This window comes from Anabrus simplex, chromosome 1, assembly GCF_040414725.1.
Source record: "Anabrus simplex isolate iqAnaSimp1 chromosome 1, ASM4041472v1, whole genome shotgun sequence".
Classification (NCBI taxonomy): domain Eukaryota; kingdom Metazoa; phylum Arthropoda; class Insecta; order Orthoptera; family Tettigoniidae; genus Anabrus; species Anabrus simplex.
In genome coordinates, this window is record NC_090265.1 from 780601971 (window position 1) to 780621935 (window position 19965).

At 39.6% G+C, this 19965-nt stretch overlaps 1 protein-coding gene across 1 annotated transcript in view; it reads left to right on the forward strand.

The window, feature by feature from the left end:
* LOC136856940 (uncharacterized) overlaps window positions 1-19309 on the forward strand; it is a 38943-nt gene extending 19634 nt beyond the window's left edge. Inside the window, exons 3-5 of the mRNA XM_067135215.1 lie at window positions 10717-10819; window positions 14954-15019; window positions 19175-19309. Of these exons, the coding sequence (XP_066991316.1) occupies window positions 10717-10819; window positions 14954-15012 (162 nt within the window). The 3' untranslated portion in view covers window positions 15013-15019; window positions 19175-19309. The remainder of the gene's footprint in view (window positions 1-10716; window positions 10820-14953; window positions 15020-19174) is intronic.
* The last annotated feature ends 656 nt before the right edge of the window (window positions 19310-19965 follow it).

Below are 19965 nucleotides of genomic sequence, written 5' to 3' on the forward strand. Positions count from 1 at the left end.
TACCGGTGTCACCGTAGCGTGATCCTGTCACCTCGGACGTCGTTGTTCAAATCCCTCCCACGGCGAAGTTTTTTTCTCCGACTGCTGCTCTCGACCGATCTTAAACACGTGGTTATGAGGGTATTTAGGGGTTTTAGTAAGGATGAAAAAGAGAGAGCATAAGACCCCAAATAGAGTATGGTTTCAGTTGTGTGCGATCCTCATCAGGATTACTTGATTAGAGAATGAAAAAATCGAAAGAAAAGCAGCTCGATTTTGTCAGGGTATTTCTGAAAAAAGAGTACTGTTACGAAAATGTTGCAAAGTTTGGGCTGGGAAGACTTGGGAGAAAGGAGGAGAGCTGCTCGACTAAGTGGTATGTTCCGAGCTGTCAGCAGAGAAATGGTTTGGAATGATTTTAGTAGACGAATAAGTTCGAGTGTTTTTTTAAAGTAGGAAAGAACTCAATACGAAGATGGAGTTGGAATTCAAGAGGAGAAATTCGGATAAATATTCGTTTATAGGGACACGAGTTAGGGATTAAAATAATTTGCCAAGGAAGATGTTCGATAAAATTTCAAATTTTTTGCAATCATTTAAGAAAATCCTAGGTAAAAAGGTAGGAAACCTGTAACTTGGGTGACTGTCCTAAATGCAGATCAATAGTGCGCCGTCTCCTGCGTTCAGGATGCTTGGCGTGGAAGAAATCCACGACTAGGTTCGGTAGGCATCTCAGCGTAAACGTTACACATTTTTTGTATACGTATGTTTTAACGTGGATCCAAATATAAAAGAAATACGATTACTCACGCCTTAGTTCAAAACACATTTGATGGACGTCTCCACTAATATCCAAACGTATCGACGATTATTAAAAATGTAATAGCCATAATCTAAACTTACATACTATATCAACGACCTGTAAATAATGTCAGGGTTTATCTCACAAACTAATATTAATTCAAGAGAAAAAATAAACTAATATGATGGATAAAGAATTTGTTAAAGTCTCAATTGAAAAATCCCAAATTAATTAATTAAATCTGAATATTATTCTGGAATAATTCATATGCAATCCTTTTTAAATCGTATAACTTTAAATAATCATCACTGAGCAGGATATTTAATTAAACTTCGCTTGGCATGAAAATAAATAATGAAAAAATTAACAAATATTTACAAACTTGCATGGGTAGGAATCATTTAAATTAATTATATGGTCTTTTAGTTTATAATGCCATTCATTGTAATTATAATGTATTTTCTTTATCGCGATAACGAAAATCTTTGATTTTCTTCGAGTTTTCTTAAGTTAGGCATATGCGGAATAAGAATAATTTCTCCCTACGTAGCTTTCAATAGTTACAGTTTATTTAAAATTAACTATTTATTATCTAACAGTATTGCGTTAATATCAACGTGCGTGGAAAATGAATAATCGTGTCATAAATGACTGGGGTAGCTTCACAATTGAATAATTATTCCAACATGTAATTTCGTGAAATTCAATTAATACCAATTGAACGGAATACTATAGATGAAAATCCTCAGTTACTCAGCCATAAAATGTTTTTGAAGGCATATTAGTGACTATATATATCAATAACTAACTGCCATTCCTTGTTATAACTAACTGCTACAAGGTAAGAGTAAGAATCTGTCATTGAAATGTACCTTAAATCGAATAACTGTAGGTATCAGGATTAATTTTTGAAGATAATGCCCTATCAATGTTCATCAAGTATCGTATTTATGCTGCCATTTTTCATAATATGGATAATTCACCATATAAGTATCGTCATTGCTTCAATAACATATTATAAATCCGTGTCTGTGTCAATAAATTCTCCTCTATCCATCACCATTTCCTTCATTTTATCTATATCCTCGCAACATTATCAGTATTTATTCAACCTTTCCTTCATATCACCATATAATATCATCGCATATTCCAATTCACTTATTTCACTTCATATATCCGACAAAACACATTTAAATATTCATCTTATTTAACTCCTATTCACGCACAATTCATTCCATCTTTTAATAAATTCGACCTGCGGATCGATATCGATATCCATTATTTCAATATCAGATACGTCTTCCAGAAATATATATATATTTATCCGTATTTAGCCTTAACTGCTTCAGTTATGGCAATAAACAATCTACCTTTATATAAACAATACTCTGGCATACGTAACATTACCTACAGCATCCTATTCACAAAATAACTCGTCTTAGTTATGGCATGATTTATAATAATGGAATGTTGTTATCGAAAATTCACTATTATTTCATACAGTCACTTCCCTACTTTGATATAGATCTAGGTTTTATGAAGATCACCCAACAGCCCTTATAAATACGTCACACTGTAAGATTACTCGCGAGAAAGTATCATATATTGAACAAATCTCCTACATTGCCTGAAAAAGTTAAAAATGAGCTTATTATACCGTCAGACCTTTCTCATTCTGCACTTTGCCTGCCAGGATTTGGGTGGGTGCGTGAGTAGGTTGGTCGGTCGGTCGGTCGGTCGGTCGGTCGGTCGGTCGGTCCGATAGTCATCCCCATCCCGCAGTTTACAGTTCCATCACGACGTTCTCTTGAGCATTACAAGAATATAATTTCAAAGAAAAATTAGTGCAAACATACTTCCAAATGCAAAGCCTTCTTATATTGGCAGTGCTGTCCATACATATATACAGTATATACAATATATCGGCTTAGATAAATGTTTCTATTTGGCTGTTGAAAAGACTACAAAAATGTAGGTTTTGGTTTTAAATAGCTTTTGTCCATATATTCTGCTATATGAACACTTTCTCTAAGATCTGTCTGCTAATGAAATCTCTTTTCTCTTGCGGACTAGGTTTATTCAGTGCCTTCCTCTTTCTTCTCTGCAAAGTTCAATGCCGTACTTCGTATTTTACGAAATTCGCTGGGTTTTATAATAAAACTATACGTACAATATCGCCTCCTGAATTATTTAAATTTAATGTCTGCATTTTATTCTTCTCAGTACCTCTTCTTTCCTTGAAGTCGTGTGTGCTTAATTGCTTGCGAGTTTCCAGTTCGATTCTCTTGTTCTCAGTGTTGTCTTCTAACAATTTTAATGTTACATTTGTCTCACTCACGGCCACTGTGATTCAGATTGTACTTGTATCGCAAAACTTGATCTTTTTCTAACGTTATTGACTTCTAGTGCGCACTGATTCGTTGCGTTCGCGGTAATCGTGTGCATTTTAACTCTGTGTATTCGCAAACAGAACAATGGAATGGCACAATAGTGATTGATTGATTGATTGATTGATTGATTGATTGATTGATTGATTGATTGATTGATTGATTGATTGATTGATTGATTGATTGATTGATTGATTGATTGATTGATCGATGTATGTGTGGAGCAGTCACGTGAGTTGATCGTGCGAGTTTACAGCGTTCGTGCGTTGTATTAGTCAAATGCAGGAAACTGTCGTGTGGAATGACTGGTGCGTGCGAAGCGAAGTGAAAAATGAGTGCCTTCAATCAAGATTACGGAAAGATCGCCCGTTGCGGGTAAATCCCAGCCTGCCGCAGATCCTCTATGAGGACATGATACCTTCGTAAGTGGCAATTAATGAATGAAATGTTGTTATCCATTATCAAGTAGAATCTTGAATGTGTGTTTTATGTGTAACAATACTCTTTTTCACTTTTTTTTTACAATTTGCTAGATATCGCACCGACACTGATAGGCCTTACAAGCTCACAGCTGCATAGATCAACACCCACCCACCAACACGAAAGTCCGAATGTTGCCCTATATTTTTTTTTTTTTGGTATTTTAAACATTTTCTCCTATTTTTCTTTTTCTATAAAAAATGTGTGTATTTTTCTTTTTATTGCGTACAACTGAGCACAGGTTGGAAATGCCATTCATGTCGAAGTACATCCCTGTAAATTACAATTTTAGTGAATGTTTTGTCACAATTCTTTCCTACTAGCAATTTTTTAATGTCGTGTAGTCCCAAATCTTCTTCGGATTCTTTGATAAATGCTGCTTTATTATTTTATATGCACAGTGTTAAAAATTTTGCTGTCTTTGCCCATTCTCTACAGTTGACCAAATAATCTTAATATTGCTTTGCTGAAAGCATGAATTATCTTTTCTGAAGCTTTGTATAAATCTTGTTCTGGTTTCAATATTTATATGCCATTCCTCCAAATAGGTCCCATAATTTTTCTTAGGTTTCTGCTTACTCTTCTACTTGAGAAGGCATTCAAGCACTGTGTTTCACGTAAAGCTGCTGACAGGATTACCGTTTCGTAGTCCCTCAGTTTATCGTTCCTGGATACAGACTTTTGTGTTGTATATGTTCATCTTTGCGTGACAAGATTTCTCCATCTTGCAAATTCGTGCCTTCGTGCTCTCTTTCTCTACCGCGTTTACTTTCATTAATTCACTTAAGTATTTGAATGTATGGGTTCTTTTAATTATTTAGTTTTTGTATATTTGAATTACTGCAGGAGCATTGTTGGTACTAGTGATCCATTCCGTTTTTTCATAGTAAAATTTTAATGCTATTTTGGACGCACACTTTTCAAATTCTTCAAATTTTAACCTTCCTTCTTCTGGGGATTTTGCTAGTATGGCTAGATCATCTGCAAAAACTAAGTGGTTTGTTACAATTAGCTTTATTATTATTATTATTATTATTATTATTATTATTATTATTATTATTATTATTACGGAGATACCGTTGTAGACAGAGGTGAAAAAGGGCGCGGGCATGAATGAGTGGATAGAGAAAAGATCGAATTTTAATTAATTACTTTAAAATTAGTTGTGCTATTCCTTTTTTTTCTTTTTGCCTTTCTTTTTTCAAATTTTAAACTTTGCTAAGCAATAACAAATATTCAAGTACAAAAGTATAGCTCGTGAGCTCGGGAAACAATCTTAGAAACTACTAGAACAATTATTAGACAACATTAAATAACAGCATGAGCTTGAAGCTCCCCAGTTATACATTTGACAAGAGCACTACTTCTACCTTCAATCAATACTCGAGGACACTGAGCTCCAGAATTTACAAGTTCAAGCCTCTTCAAGGCACAATCTACATTTTACCGAATCCAAACAGTATGCACTATCTTGTCTGCTCAGCAGTTACATTTAAAAAGGAAATGAATAATGGGAGTTTACTTTAACAGGGGTAACAAGTACTCATTCTACAGGGCCTCAGTTAAACAAGAAAAGGTTAAAGTTACTGGACTCTTGGATTCCTCAGAAATACACTTGAAAAATACCTAAAACCCTGTTTGGGCTGATGGCCGTAAGTTACAGAGGCTAAGCCTATACTACGGAGGTGAATAGATGGAGAAAAAGTTTAAATTACCAGGAAAAGATAAATTTGAGGTTTACAAAATCATAGTCACCTCAAAACCAAGGTGAGGGGAATATAAGAGGGTTGCCACTCTTTATTCCCTAAGTTAAATGAAGATCTCAAACCAGATGTAGAATGTAAATGACCAGATTACATCAATATTGAAACCTTCCCCTTGAGTTATATTTCTGAGACTATTACATGCTTAAAATGTGTCTGCCACTACTTTGAGCTGGTGGACCTTCCGGTGATGGACGAGGCAAGCCTCCTCTACAAACACACTCTACTGCTGGACTGGAGCGATCAAAGACAACATGGCCCGAACGGCCCCAGCTTTTGTAGCAGAGAGGAAAGTTCCAGATTTATCTGGGCCGAAGCCCTCACACACGCACAATTTTCATTCGACAATGAAATAAATATAAAATATCCCGATGAGTTACTTAAATAAATGTACAAAATTTCCTATTGGATACACTATTAAGTCAGCGGGAAGAGATAGAAGTGCTGGTAACCTTAGAACATCAAATACAATGTATAAAAAATTCAGTTTAGGAAACCTTGACACACAAAATTACTTTGAAAATTAATCGTTCATCTTCATCCCAGAAGGCGCACATAAGTTGATAGTAGCGACATGTATCGATAAATGATCAAACTTCTTCCGAAATGAGTTTCAATGTTCAAGTTATAGATAGCCTTCTAAAAGGCGCTTATTTTAAGTGCACGGTGCGGGTGTACCTCCGGTAGAATTATTATTATTATTATTATTATTATTATTATTATTATTATTATTATTATTATTATTATTATTATTATTATTATTATTATTTCTCCGTTATGGTCTAGTAGGGACCACGAGACAATTTCAGTGCTTCATCCTTTGTTATTCCTTATTTATCCTCCAATACTCTTTCATCTGCTCACTATGTCTCCTTTCCTTCTCCTCGGACCACTTTGAGCCTGTTTCCTTTCCCTCGCGACCTTGGAATCCTTTCATTTTTAACACTTTCTTTTTAAAGCCTCCCTGTTGCTTCTTCTTTCCTTATGCTGTTTATTTTCAAATCTCTCTTGACTTCATGCATCCAAGTAGTTAATGATTCCTTGTTCCAGATATATTTGAAGATCTGTTTGGTTAACCTGTTGTCATCCATTCTGTATAAATGTCCAAAGAATATCAATCAACTCTTCCGCATTGTATCTGTTACGTTTTATATTTTACAGTAAATTGCATCATTATTTCTTGATTTCCAGAGTTCTGTAGTTGTTAGCGGGCCGAGTATTTCCCGTATCATTTTTCTCTCCAGTACTTGTAATTCAGCCGGTAATTAAGTACTAGACGCTCACTCGCGTATAGGCATTCTGGTTTGACTAGCGTGTTGTAGTGTTGTATTTTGAGGATTTTAGATAAACGCTTTGTGTTGTAGATATTCCTAGTTTTACCGCATGCTCTTTCCACCTTGTGTATCCTTTCTTCTACAGCGAATTTTTCCAAACCATCTTCTTGAATTTTTTCTCCCACACATTTGAATTTCTTTACCTTCTTTATTCGACCAATTTCTGTTCCTATAAATTCTGGAGCGTTTTTTATATTTGTCATAAATTTGTTTTTTCTACAGAAATTCTTAAACCTGTTCTGTTGGCCTATTTCTTCCAAGAGATTGACTTGTATTGCTGCATTTTTCAGGTTTTATGAAAGTATGGCAAAATAATGTGCAAATGCTAGACAGTTTTATTATTATTATTATTATTATTATTATTATTATTATTATTATTATTATTATTATTATTATTATTATTATCTATATATTTAAGCGGTTTACTAAAACAGGTATGTTCAGTCCGTCCGTCCGTTCTACCGTACTGATCTGCTTCATTTTTATTTTATTCTCTCCGAAATTATCTGCCTATGAATCATTAGGCAATGATAGGATTCCTAAGGTCAGTCAACTTTGAGTAATCCTAAAATGAAGTCATTAAATGATCACTCCAACTGTAAAGCCTTCCCTAACTCACAATACATTCACTGCTTAGCGGGTTACACACAGTTAAGGAGCAGTATCTTGACGTAAAGATATCAGCTGAGCCACAGCCATCTTGATATATAGAGGCCTGCTACCAACAGTTGTGACGCCACGCGTATAGTGCTCACTCTCCGTCGTCGCGTGTAATTCCTATATTGCTGATAGGATACTTTTTATCATAATTTGACAAAGAAAATGCAATAATAAGCCTATAAACACAAAACACCGAAGAAACGCTATTAAAAGTATACATACGAATACACAAATATTTGCTCTCAAGGTAATATAAATGTTCGACTGAAGGCTACTCACCTGGACTGTACGATGACGGTGAATAGGCGAATGGTTTTCTCTCAAAACAATGCAATTCTTTTATGCTTGTCTGAGCACATGAATAAGTTAAAAACGTATTTTCCAAAATATGACAGATCTTGGTCACAACACTCATTAACTCAGCAGCACGCACCCACACTTGTCACGGGGTTTTCAACTTTCATTATCAAAACATTGAAAACATTGAAAGAAACATCCCTAGAATTTTCACTGTCTAAAAATATATCTTTGAATCAGATATCAAGGCATGAGTTAATATGTAGCTTTCCACAATTTAAAAAGTAGTATGATGGTCACTAGGCAAACTGTTGCTGTTTCTAAAATGCCATTATATTACACTTATTTGAGCACATAGTGTTATTAATTAATTATTTATGAATGACAAGAAAATATTTGCTATGATATGATAGATCTTGGACACAACGCTCATTAACTTTGCAGCTCACACCCACACTTGTCATAGAAATTACCGGGTTTTTCAACTTTCATTATAAAAACATTGAAAGAAACATCCCTACAATTACTACTGAATGAGGTATCAAGGTCTAAATTAACATGTACCTTTCCACAATTTGAAAAGTAGTATGATGGTCACTCGGCAAGCTGTTGCTCTCTCTAAAATGCCCTTATATTACACATTACACTTATTTGAGCATATAGTGTTATTAATTATTTATGAATGACAGTTAGCAAAATTATGTGCCATGATATGACAGATCTTCGACACAACACTCATTAACTCTGCAGCTCACACCCACACTTGTCACAGAAATTACCAGGTTTTTCAACTTCCATTATCAACTAATTGAAAGAAAGATCCCTACGATTTCCACTGTTTAAAAATACATCTTTGAATTAACATGTAACCCTCCATAACAAATCATTTGATGCTCAATAGGCGAACTGTTGTCTCTAAAATGTTATTATTTTACGCTTGTTTGTGCGTACAGTTTGTTGTTAATTATTTTTGAGTAATTGTTACAAAAAATGTGTCCGAAAATGTGGCAGATGTTGGACACAATACTAATGAACTCTATACCACACATACACTTATCACAGTAATTGTCATTTTCCTCAACTGTCATTTTCAAAAAGTTTGCAGAAACATCGCTCTGACTTACGGTGTTCAAAAAGGCATCTTCAAAATCATATATCAAGGTCTGAAATAAAGTGTAGCCCTCCACAGCAATTTGAGAAACAAAATCTGTAGGCTGTTTCAACCCCTCTCTGCATAGCTTTAGCAAGTACGAATTTGGTTTGAAGCTTGTAAAACAAAACTTCTTTGACATCAGTTTTGGTAGAAAATTCAAGTATATTTAGGGTTGTTAACTTACCCAACAAGTCCTCATAATTTGATATCTTGTCTCCTTCTTCTGGCGATTTTCGTTTGGCAGGTGTTGGTTGAGACATATATGACGGCTGCCCAGGAAATATGGTTGGCGCAGCATCGTCAGTTAGTTTTGGCTTTACGCTAGGCACAGTTAAAACGGAACCATACCGAGCTCGATAGCTGCAGTCGCTTAAGTGCGGCCACTATCCAGTAATCGGGAGATAGTGGGTTCGAGCCCCATTGTCGGCAGCCCTGAAGATGGTTTTCCGTGGTTTCCCATTTTCACACCAAACAAATGCCGGGGCTGTACCTTAACTAAGGCCACCGCTATCTGTGTCAGTGCGACGTAAAGCAAATAGCAAAAAACAAACAAACAACGGAACCATCTGGTCGTTTTGCAGTATCAACTCAAATTATGTGATTTTCGGAAAAATGTTTAATACAGACACAGGCATATTTACTGAGTTCAAAATTAGATCGGTGTATAGCATAATCCATTTTGCTCGCTTCTCCTTATAGCTAGGAAACGCAAATGTTGAGATAGCCACGTACTTATTTGAACGGTAATTGAATGTAGGCCTACATCCAGGCACTCTACACGTTCGCCCCATTTTCAAAGAGGAGCATACAATACACTAACACATTATAGTAATAACCATAATTAAATGATACACTTTAGAGTACTTTAGACAATTCATAATAGCTCAGTAGGTACACTTAACCTATCACATAACCTAGCAATACTTCCTAACATCAGGCTGCTCAAATTAGAATTATATAGTATTTAACAAATACTATTGCTGAAAATGCATCATTTACTGATGCGTTTTCATACAGTCATGACTTTTAAACACGAACGAACACTTCTAATAACGTTGAAATAACAACAACGTGCTACAAAACCACCATGTAAATAAGACTCGTGCCTACATATCGCTGCACTAAAAAACTGACCTTATCACTATGGAACTGTCATGTGTAGCAGGCCGGAACTTCGAGTTGGCCGTGGCTGAGCTAAACGATTAGAAGTCCGACTCGTTGGCTGAATGGTCAGCGTACTGGCCTTCGGTTCAGAGGGTCCCAGGTTGGATTACCGGCCGGATCGTGGATTTTAACGTTCATTTGTTAATTCCATTGGCCCGGGGGCTGGGTGTTTGTGTTGTCCCCAACATCCCTGCAACTCACACACCACTACCTTCCTCCACAATAACACGCAGTTACCTACAGATGGCAGATGCCGCCCACCCTCATCGGAGGGTATGGCTAGAAATAGCCACACGAAATTATTTTTATTATTAACGATTAGAAATGACGGTGACTATATGCAGGCCTACAATTTCAACCAACCACATACACATATTACTTAATACTATGTGGAGAGAAATACCGTGGAAGTGAGGAGGGAGTGGTATGTAGAAATAATCGAAAAAGACCCATATAGTGTTGAATCCACAGTTTTCGAGGTCGCTGAGATGAATGGTGACACTCCGGAGACATTTAAGTCCAAGTTCATCCAACATCGGCATGGGGGTGAGAAGGGGATGAGAAAGAAACTGTCCAAAATGACCGAGATTATGAACGTATGTATGTATGTATGTTCCAGATAACCTGTCAACCAAACTTGTTATTGTTATTATTAATTTAAAACTTGTTTTTAACATGAGATTGTTTGTTGTTGCAGATCAGACAGCAGTGTGATGGCGGCATTAGCAACGTTCGGGATTTGTCCTGCGTTAGCCCCGATGTTGCTGCAAACGCAGGGAGATGCCTACAAAAGGAACTAAGTAAGTATAAATACACTCATGTTCATAAAAACTTGAAAGACTAGAGATAGGATTTTCATATTCACAGGACACGTTCATTAGTATGTTCTGGAGAAACAATTAGCATTTCAGTTACCTAGGTTCAGCATGTGTCCTGTTGCCAAGTAGGCAGTGGGTTCTCCATGGGCACTAATAATTTGTTCCATGCGTGATGGCATCGACGCGTATAAGGTGCAAATAGTGTCCTCGGATATAGCTATCCATGCTGCATTCGCCTGGTTCCATAGTTCATCTTTGGTGATTGACATCGAGTCACAGCGCCGCACTCGTCGTTTCACCATACCCCACATATTTCCGATTAGCGACAAGTCCGGTGATCGGGCGAGCCAGGGCAACAGTCTGACATCCTGTGACAACAAGAAGGCACGTGTTCATGCAGCAACATGTGGTCTCTCATTGTCCTACTGAAATGTGGCGTCTGGGGTGTCATGCAGAAAGGGTATGGTTACGGGTCGCAGGATGTCATTCGCGTAGGTCAAACTGATCACAGTGCGCTGGACACACACCAACTGTGATATGTGGTTGTACCCAATAGCACCCCACACTATAAGGTCTTGAGTTGGCGCTGTATATCTTGTGCGTATGCAGTCAATGTCATGCCCCTTCCACTGTCTACGGTGAACCGAAATACGGCCATCATTTTCAAGCAAACAGAACCTGGATTCATCCCAAAACAATATCTGCTGCTATTTCTGTCTCAAGTAACGTAATGACATACACCATTGCGTCTAGCATGTTTATGTACATTAGTCAAAGGCAGGCGGAGAATTGGACGACGCGCTGGTAACCCAGACCGTAATAAGCGGTGACGGACTGTCACTCTAGATAGTGTACGATGTGTTACTCTGTCCCCCCAGAGCCGAGGACGCAGATCTGTCCTGCAATGCCATTCAGATGAAGTGCCGATCTTCTCGAGGAGTGGTCTGGGTGGTGCGACTAGACCCGCCTCGTCGTGTTCTGCGGCCTTCTGTGAACCATTCTGTACACACCGGTTGCACTGCGGACACACTTTGTCCCACACGGGCAGCAATTTCCCGGATGGTTGCATCACGTTCTCTCATGCCAGTAATGCGCCCTTTTTCAAACTCACTCATTTGACGGTACGGTTCTCGCATACATCTGCGAGGCATCCTGCACGTCTGCTCAAGTCACACTGATCCATTACCTTCGGTTTGTAGCGAAAACGAGAGCCTCAGGCACATTTTTCCACTCAGTGTTTGTGGCCCGTGATATCGATGTGGACTTTGATCCTAGGGGTCGACATCGTTCAAAAGCTAATCATTTCTTCAGAACATACTAATACCATGTCCCTTGAATATGAACTTGCTATCTCTAGTTTTCAAGGTGTTCTGATTTTTATGAACAAGAGTGTATATATTTATAGTAAAGTGACCCTTGATCAATTCATAGGCGGCCTAGAAGACAAAGTATTCACTACGCCTTTCTGAAATTGTTACGGAGAGGACCCGCCTATTTTAACGACCCGATTTGCCAGAAACTTCGCTCAGTGGAAGAGCGGTCGAAATCAGCGAACACATGTTTCGGCTTATCCGTAGACACTCGACCGTTTCCGAGAAAATGACGGTCGAAGTATCCGAAATGTTTTACGTAGCTTTTAGCGCGTAGTACGTTCAACAGACGCACCTTAAGCGCCTCTTGGCGCGTAGCACGTTCAACCGAAGTGCTTTACGTTTCTATCAGCGCGTAGGAAGTTCAACCGACCTGCTTGACGTACCTTTTAGGGCGTAGCAAATTCAACTGACGTACTTTACCTACATTTTAGCACGTAGCAAGTTCAACCGACGTACTTTACCTACATTTTAGCACGTAGCAAATTCAACTGACGTACTTTACCTACATTTTAGCACGTAGCAAGTTCAACCGACGTACTTTACCTACATTTTAGCACGTAGCAAATTCAACTGACGTACTTTACCTACATTTTAGCACGTAGCAAATTCAACTGACGTACTTTACCTACATTTTAGCACGTAGCAAATTCAACTGACGTACTTTACCTACATTTTAGCACCTAGCAAGTTCAATCGACGTGCTTCGCGTACTTCTTAGAACGTAGCAAGTTCAATCGACGTGCTTTACGTGCCTATTAGCGCGTAGCTTGTTTAAGTGATGTACTTGACGTTCTTTTAGTACGTAGCAAGTTCAATCGACGTCCTTTACGTGCCTATTAGCGCGTAGCATTTTCAAGCGACGTACTTTACCTACATTTTAGCACGTAGCAAGTTCAACCGACGTACTTTACCTACATTTTAGCACGTAGCAAGTTCAACCGACGTGCTTTACCTACATTTTAGCACGTAGCAAGTTCAACCGACGTACTTTACCTACATTTTAGCACGTAGCAAGTTCAACCGACGTACTTTACCTACATTTTAGCACGTAGCAAGTTCAACCGACGTACTTTACCTACATTTTAGCACGTAGCAAGTTCAACCGACGTGCTTTACGTACTTTTTAGCACGTAGCAAGTTCAACCGACGTGCTTCGCGTACTTTTTAGAACGTAGCAAATTCAACCGACGTGCTTTAGGTGCCTATTAGCGGGTGCGCAATTGCTTTTGCCGCGGCTTCACAATTCTGAGTTTCGTGTTCAAATCCCAATGTAATGTATTTCCTTTTTGTTACTTTTTTTTAACTTTTGTTCATTGACGATTACATCGAATTATTTATTTCAGATTATTTATCTGTATGACCAACCTTCTTACGCTCATATATCCGGTGCACGTTATTTCTGACATACGATGAGATGGCAGTTGGATCATTTAAAAGAGGAAATGCGTAGGTTTAAAAGTTGTCTTCCTTGGAATAAGGGTCTATGTGTGAACATATGATGGATGCCAACAGGCGAGGTGTGAGTTAAAGGCAGATAAATCATGCACAGTGGAAAGGTAATGAAAGAGAAGTGAAGGGAAATCATGGAGAAGAATACATCCCACTGTATTAATGATTTATCGACAGGGTTAAGACACTGTATATACCACTTGTATGCTGACGATCTACAAATCTACTATCACTCCAAAATTTCTGACATCAAACAACCAATAGGTTATATAAACTCTGACTTCATCGCAACGTCATGGGGGGGAGGTATTTTCTCCCCCCCCCAAGTGATCTTAGGGGACCAAGTAACATTTTCCCCCCTCAAAACTTCTTCACCTAGATTGTAAATTCCCTTAAAACGCGGAGTCTTTGCTGCTAAGGCGTTAAATCTTGAGAAGTTGGTAGATGCTTTTGTATGAAGAAATGGGATTAGAAAGCGAGAATTCCTTCGGATTTCCCATTAGAGACAGTTTAGGCGGTGTTAGGGTTTCCACATTTCGTGTCAGTACGGTAATTGGATATTTATTAATAAAATGTATTTATGAAGCAAGTTCTAACTTTTTTAGTTGTGATTATTTTTGATAGCTTCGTACATAAAACACTCCTTCAAATTATTTACTGTATTTATGAATCATGTTCTATTTTTCTATTTACTTGTGAATATTATTGAAAACTCCGTACATAAAACTCGTTCGAAAATTATTTTGAGAAGCAAGCTGTAATATTGTTCCGTTTGTGAATATTGTTATTAAAATAGGATTGTTTGCGTTAATAGTTGTTCCTCACTTCACATGCTTGTATTCATGTTAATCATACCCCCCCCCCCCAGAATAATTACCCGAAGTCGCCGAGCCTGCTCTGACTTAAATAATAACTGTGCATGCGCTCATGAAAACCCCATATTAATTAATCCATCAAAATCTTGTTGGACAGTTGAAACAAATCAGTGCGATAAAGAACAAAAACATTCCTCCAATCACTTTATCCGGTATAATTATACAGTACAAAAACTCGGTAAGTAATCTTGGTGTAGTTATAAACTGGAGAGAGCACATTACCAATGTCTGCAGAAAAGTGTTCATTTCAATTGTCTATTCCTGTCATAGCAGGTTTTATTTACTCGTATTTGATGCATACTGGTAATCTGGTCCTGACAGCCCCTCTGTTGTGTAAATCCACACTGGTGTCCATCAATCATGACATCCGAAATGGAGTATGATCAGATATTCATGGTTGAATGCTTCTCTCATTTCAGTGTCCAACGGCGATAATCTGAGAGAGTTGGTGGTGAATGTGATGAATCGGCGTCAATAAATGTCCGGTAAGTTGAAAACCTGTTGTACCTTCAGACTTTGTCGCAGTGCCTTTTTGGGGCACCATTTTTAAGGTATTAAAATTAGAATGTATGATTGGGAATACAAAGCTAGAACAGGAAGATCATAGGCTGTGTATTCTCACAGGATCGTAGTATAGTAAATGCGGTTGTATCAAGGTGCAGTAATGTAATGCAGTGAGCTCGCAGTAGCGATCAACAGTATTCTGTAAGCTGGATGTCAGTCACCAGACGAAACGATGTTTACATCGGTCTGGTTTCAGATCAACTTTGCTTTACGGGAGTGAAAGCTCGGTGAACTCAGAATATCTTATTCGTAAGTTAGGAGTAACAGACATGAAAGTAGCGAGAATGATTGCTAGTACAAACAGGTGGGAACCACGGGGGTAGCCAATGGTCGGGAGTGGGGTATTGTGCGTTAGAAACCCCTCCTCATAGAAATTTTACTAAGGAAAATAAACAGAAACTGACAATAGACAAGTGAATGTCGTTTATTTAACATTCACAGGCAAAATTGTAAAACAAACTGATCTCTTGAATCTATTTTCTAAGAAGCCTCGAAAATTGTAACCTGAACATACCATTGCCGGTAAAACTATTCACTTTGGTCATATTGTTCTTATTCTATATTCTGTAGTGTGCTGCAATCTGAATATCAACATGATTTACTTGTATCATTGTCCTCATGACACTTGCAAGCACCTTCAGTATATTCTATAATCCTTTTGTAACTAGAACCCCCATCGGTCGATCCTGGCTACGCCACTGGTGAGAACAGTGGCAGGAGGGTACTCGGAATAAGGAGATAAAGGATAAGTTAGGAGTGAAATCGATAGATGAAGCTGTACGCATAAACTGGCTTCGGTGGTGATGTTATACGAGGCGAATGGAGGAGGTGGTGGCGGTGGTGGTGGTGGTGATTATTATTTTAAGAGGAAGTACAACTACGTAACCATCCTCTATATAATACTGATCAGAGGGAAAATGGAAGGGACGCGACACTTCGAAAAATAAAGATGTCGGCGAAAGGAAGACAAGGGCCACAAAGGGTGTGAAAATGAAAGACTCCCTAGGCCTCGAGTGCTCTCATACTGTCGGGGTCGGAAAAGAACAATAGTTGACCAAGGGAGGTCGGACAGGATAGATGAAAGTGAGGAGCCTGGCACAAATAAGTGTAAGCAATGCCAGGACTCACCTAAGGGCCCCGTGGTCGTCAACCAACGCTCCCAAGTTGAGAGCCGCTGGGACCCCTTTTACTGGCCTCTTACAACAGGCATGGAATGCCGTAGGTGACTGCAGGGGGGGAGAATGGGGGAGGAGAATGATGGACTCTGCTATGGAGGGTAAGAAAAGTAGAGGGAAACCAAGATAACGGTGTTTAGACTCAGTTTCTAAGAGGTAGAGAAACTAAACAAGACCACAGAGCTAGTTACAAATAGAGGATTGTGGACGGGGTTTGTAAATTCACAGAGGTTTGCAGACTGAACGCTGAAAGGCAGAGCAGTCTGCAATGATGTATGTGCTGTATGTGTTATTTCGTCCTCCCTTATGAGCGGCATCACTGCTCGCTTCTCAGTGGTGGTGGTGATGATGGCCATTGTTGTCAAGGGAAAGTACAACTGCGCAACCATGTTCTCTAGGGGAAAGTCGTAGGGGGGAAGCCACGAGTTCTTTATAACGTGAATACGTCGTGAGATTGCAATAATATGTCATTTGCGTTACGTCACACTGACTACTTTTACGGTTTTCTGAGGCACCGAGGTGCCGGAATTCAATCCCGCAGGAGCTCTTTTACGTGCCAATAAATCTACCCACACGCTGCTGACCTATTTGAGCACATTCAAATACCACCGGACTGAGCCAGAATCGAACCTGCCAAGTTGGGGTCAGAAGGCCAGCGCCTCAACCGCCTGAGTCACTCAGTCCGGCTCGTAAGAATGCAGGTGTCGATGCCCAGGGACTGAGTGGTGGTGGTGATTATTGTTTTAAGAGGCAGTAGAACTACAACCAACTAATCAAAGAGAAGAATAATGGAAGGGATCCGACACTTCGAAAAATGAAGGTATCGGCCAAAGAAAGACAGGAGCCACGAAGGGCGTGAAAATGAAAGACTCCCTAGGATTCGCAACCTAATACAGTCGTGGTAGAAAATAACGAGAGTTGACCAAGGGAGGTCGGATAAGTTAGATGAAAGTGAGGAGCCTGGCACAAGTGAGTGGAAACAATGGCAGGACTCTGCTGAGGGCCCCGTGGTCGCAACCCACGCTCCAAAGTTGAGAGCCCCTGTGGGCCCGTTTAGTCGCATCTACAACAGGCAGGGGATACCGTGGGTGTTATGTGATACGGGGAGGTCCATATTAACCTTTCCACCCGATCCAGAGAGGTTGGCTAGACAGTAAGAGGAGTGAAATTTAAGAAGGTCTGTAAGACACGATGTGAGTATTTCCATGTTATATATACGCGATTTTTGAAATGGAGCCCGAGGGGCTCTCAACATCGGAGAGTGGATTCGCGACCACGGGGCCCTTAGCTGAGTCCTGGCATTGTTTACATTTACTTGTGCCAGGCTTCTCTGGACCTCCCTGGGTCAACTCTTGTTCTTTTCAGACTACCACGGTATTAGGTTACAAGGTTGTAGGGTATTTCATTTTCACGCCCTTCGTGACCCTTATCTTTCTTTGGCCGATACCTTCATTTTTACACTTGGCGTCTTCCCCTTGTTAAACCGACTTTGAGAGCCGAGCATCAAACACACCGTATGCCGGAGATCTGTGTTCGAATCTTTACCACGGCGAAGTTCTTTCTCTGACTGGTGCCCTGTGCCACATGCTTATTTAGCGACACCTTCTCGCCTGCGAAGTGATCTGAATGGCCAAGTTCAACAACTGATAAAATGACAAAGGTGCAAGATATCGAATTATTTCTTTCAAATTATTATCAGAATAACCAACCCTGTAACGCTCACGGTGTTTCCGACCAACATCTATAACTTGTACTACACTTCTTGCAGAGCAGAGGATAAGAAAGAAGTCCACCTCTGTGGTCCAGTGGTTAGAGTGATTAGCTGCCGTCCCCCGAGGCCCGGGTTCGATTCCTGACTCTGCCACTAAATTCGAAAAGTGGTTCGAGGGCTGGAACGGGGCCCACTCAGCCTCGGGAGGTCTCTTGAGTAGAAGGGGGGGGGGGATCGATTCCCTCCTCAGCCATCCTCGAAGTGGTTGACGTGGTTTCCCACTTCTCCTCCTAGCAAATGCTGAGATGGTACCTTACATAAGGCCACGGCCGCTTCTTTCTCCTTGTCTGTTCCTTCCAAACTTTCCATCCCCCCTTGTTCAGCATAGCGTGTGAGGCCACTTGGGTGAAGTACTGGTCCTCCTCCGGACTCGTGTCCCCCGACCCACGTCTCGCGTTCCAGAACACTGCCCTTGAGGCGGCTGAGGTGGCGCCCTAGCTGAGTGCGAAGGAAAAACCAAACTGATTAAGAAAGAAAGAAAGAAAGAAGGAAGGAAGGAAGGAAGGAAGGAAGGAAGGAAGGAAGGAAGGATAAGAAAGAGGACGCGAGTATGGTTAACAACACTAATGCACTCTGGAGACCGTTCTTCCTGTCACACCTGCCGATGGTGTGTACGTGAACGAAGTTACATTGACATCCAACCACTTTTTCCGGATGCTTCAATTATTTGTCATGAATTGTATTTGAGTAAGGACAGCTATTTGCTTTTTTTTTTGTTGCTATTTGCTTTATGTCGCACCGACGCAGATAGGTCTTTTGGCGACGATGGGATAGGAAAGGCCTAGGAATAGGAAGGAAGTGGCCGTGGCCTTACTTAAGGTACAGGCCCAGAATTTGCCTGGTGTGAAAATGGGAAACCACGGAAAACCATCTTCAGGGCTGCCGACAGTGGGGTTCGAACCCACTATCTCCCGATTACTGGATACTGGCCGCACTTAAGCGACTGCAGCTATCGAGCTCGGTGACAGCTTTTTGTAATACCTTTTTATGTTTAATTAATTTCAAGAGTGTGTTTGTAATTTTTCTGCACCCATGTTTTAGTATACTTAGTTCATCAAGACAGCCTCAGTAAATGTACAAATAGTGTGAAATTTCTTCCTCATGTCAGGTGTTTCCAATTTATGTTTAAGGTTCTACGCAATAATGCCAAGAGAAGTACAGCATTGTCCTCACTGAAGAGAATAATCCTTGGAGATGGTTCACTTAGGCCTACGTCCCTTGGTACTTATACAAGACTCAACAATATTTGATATTGTAATCACAGACTGTATTCATTTCATAGGGATATAAATAAATATTGTAATAAAGTTTAAATGTGATATACCCATGTCTATCCACATTCCCCAATTTAGCAACCATACTCTGACCAGCAGGTGAGGTGGTTTGGAGGTATGGTGTAAAAAGGAGTTAGGTAAGTATTTTGAGAATATTTTATTTTCACGACTGCATTGTGCTCTAAATAAATATTTCACGTATTAAATTATGTTCAATATTTGCTTCTTTTTTTTTTTTACAATTTGCTTTGTGTCGCACCGACGCAGATAAGTATTATGGCAACGATGGGATAGGTCTAGGAGTGGGAAGGAAGCTAACGTGGCATTAATAAAAGTACAGCTCCAATATCTGGCGGGTGAGGTAATGGGAAACCACGGAAAACCATCTTCAGGGCAGTCGTCAATGGGGTTCAATTACGTTCAATACCCTTAGTAAATACTGAAGTGGTGTCAAGTTTTTTATTTCTTTACTTAATCAGTTTACAGTACAGAGTTGCTTTTTCCCTCGGACTCAGCGAGGTATCCCACCTCTACCGCCTCAAGGGCAGTGTATTGGAGCGTGAGATATTTGGTTTGGAATGAATCAGGGGAAGAGGACCAGTACCTCACTCAGGTCGTCTCACCTGCTATACTGAACAAGGGCCTCG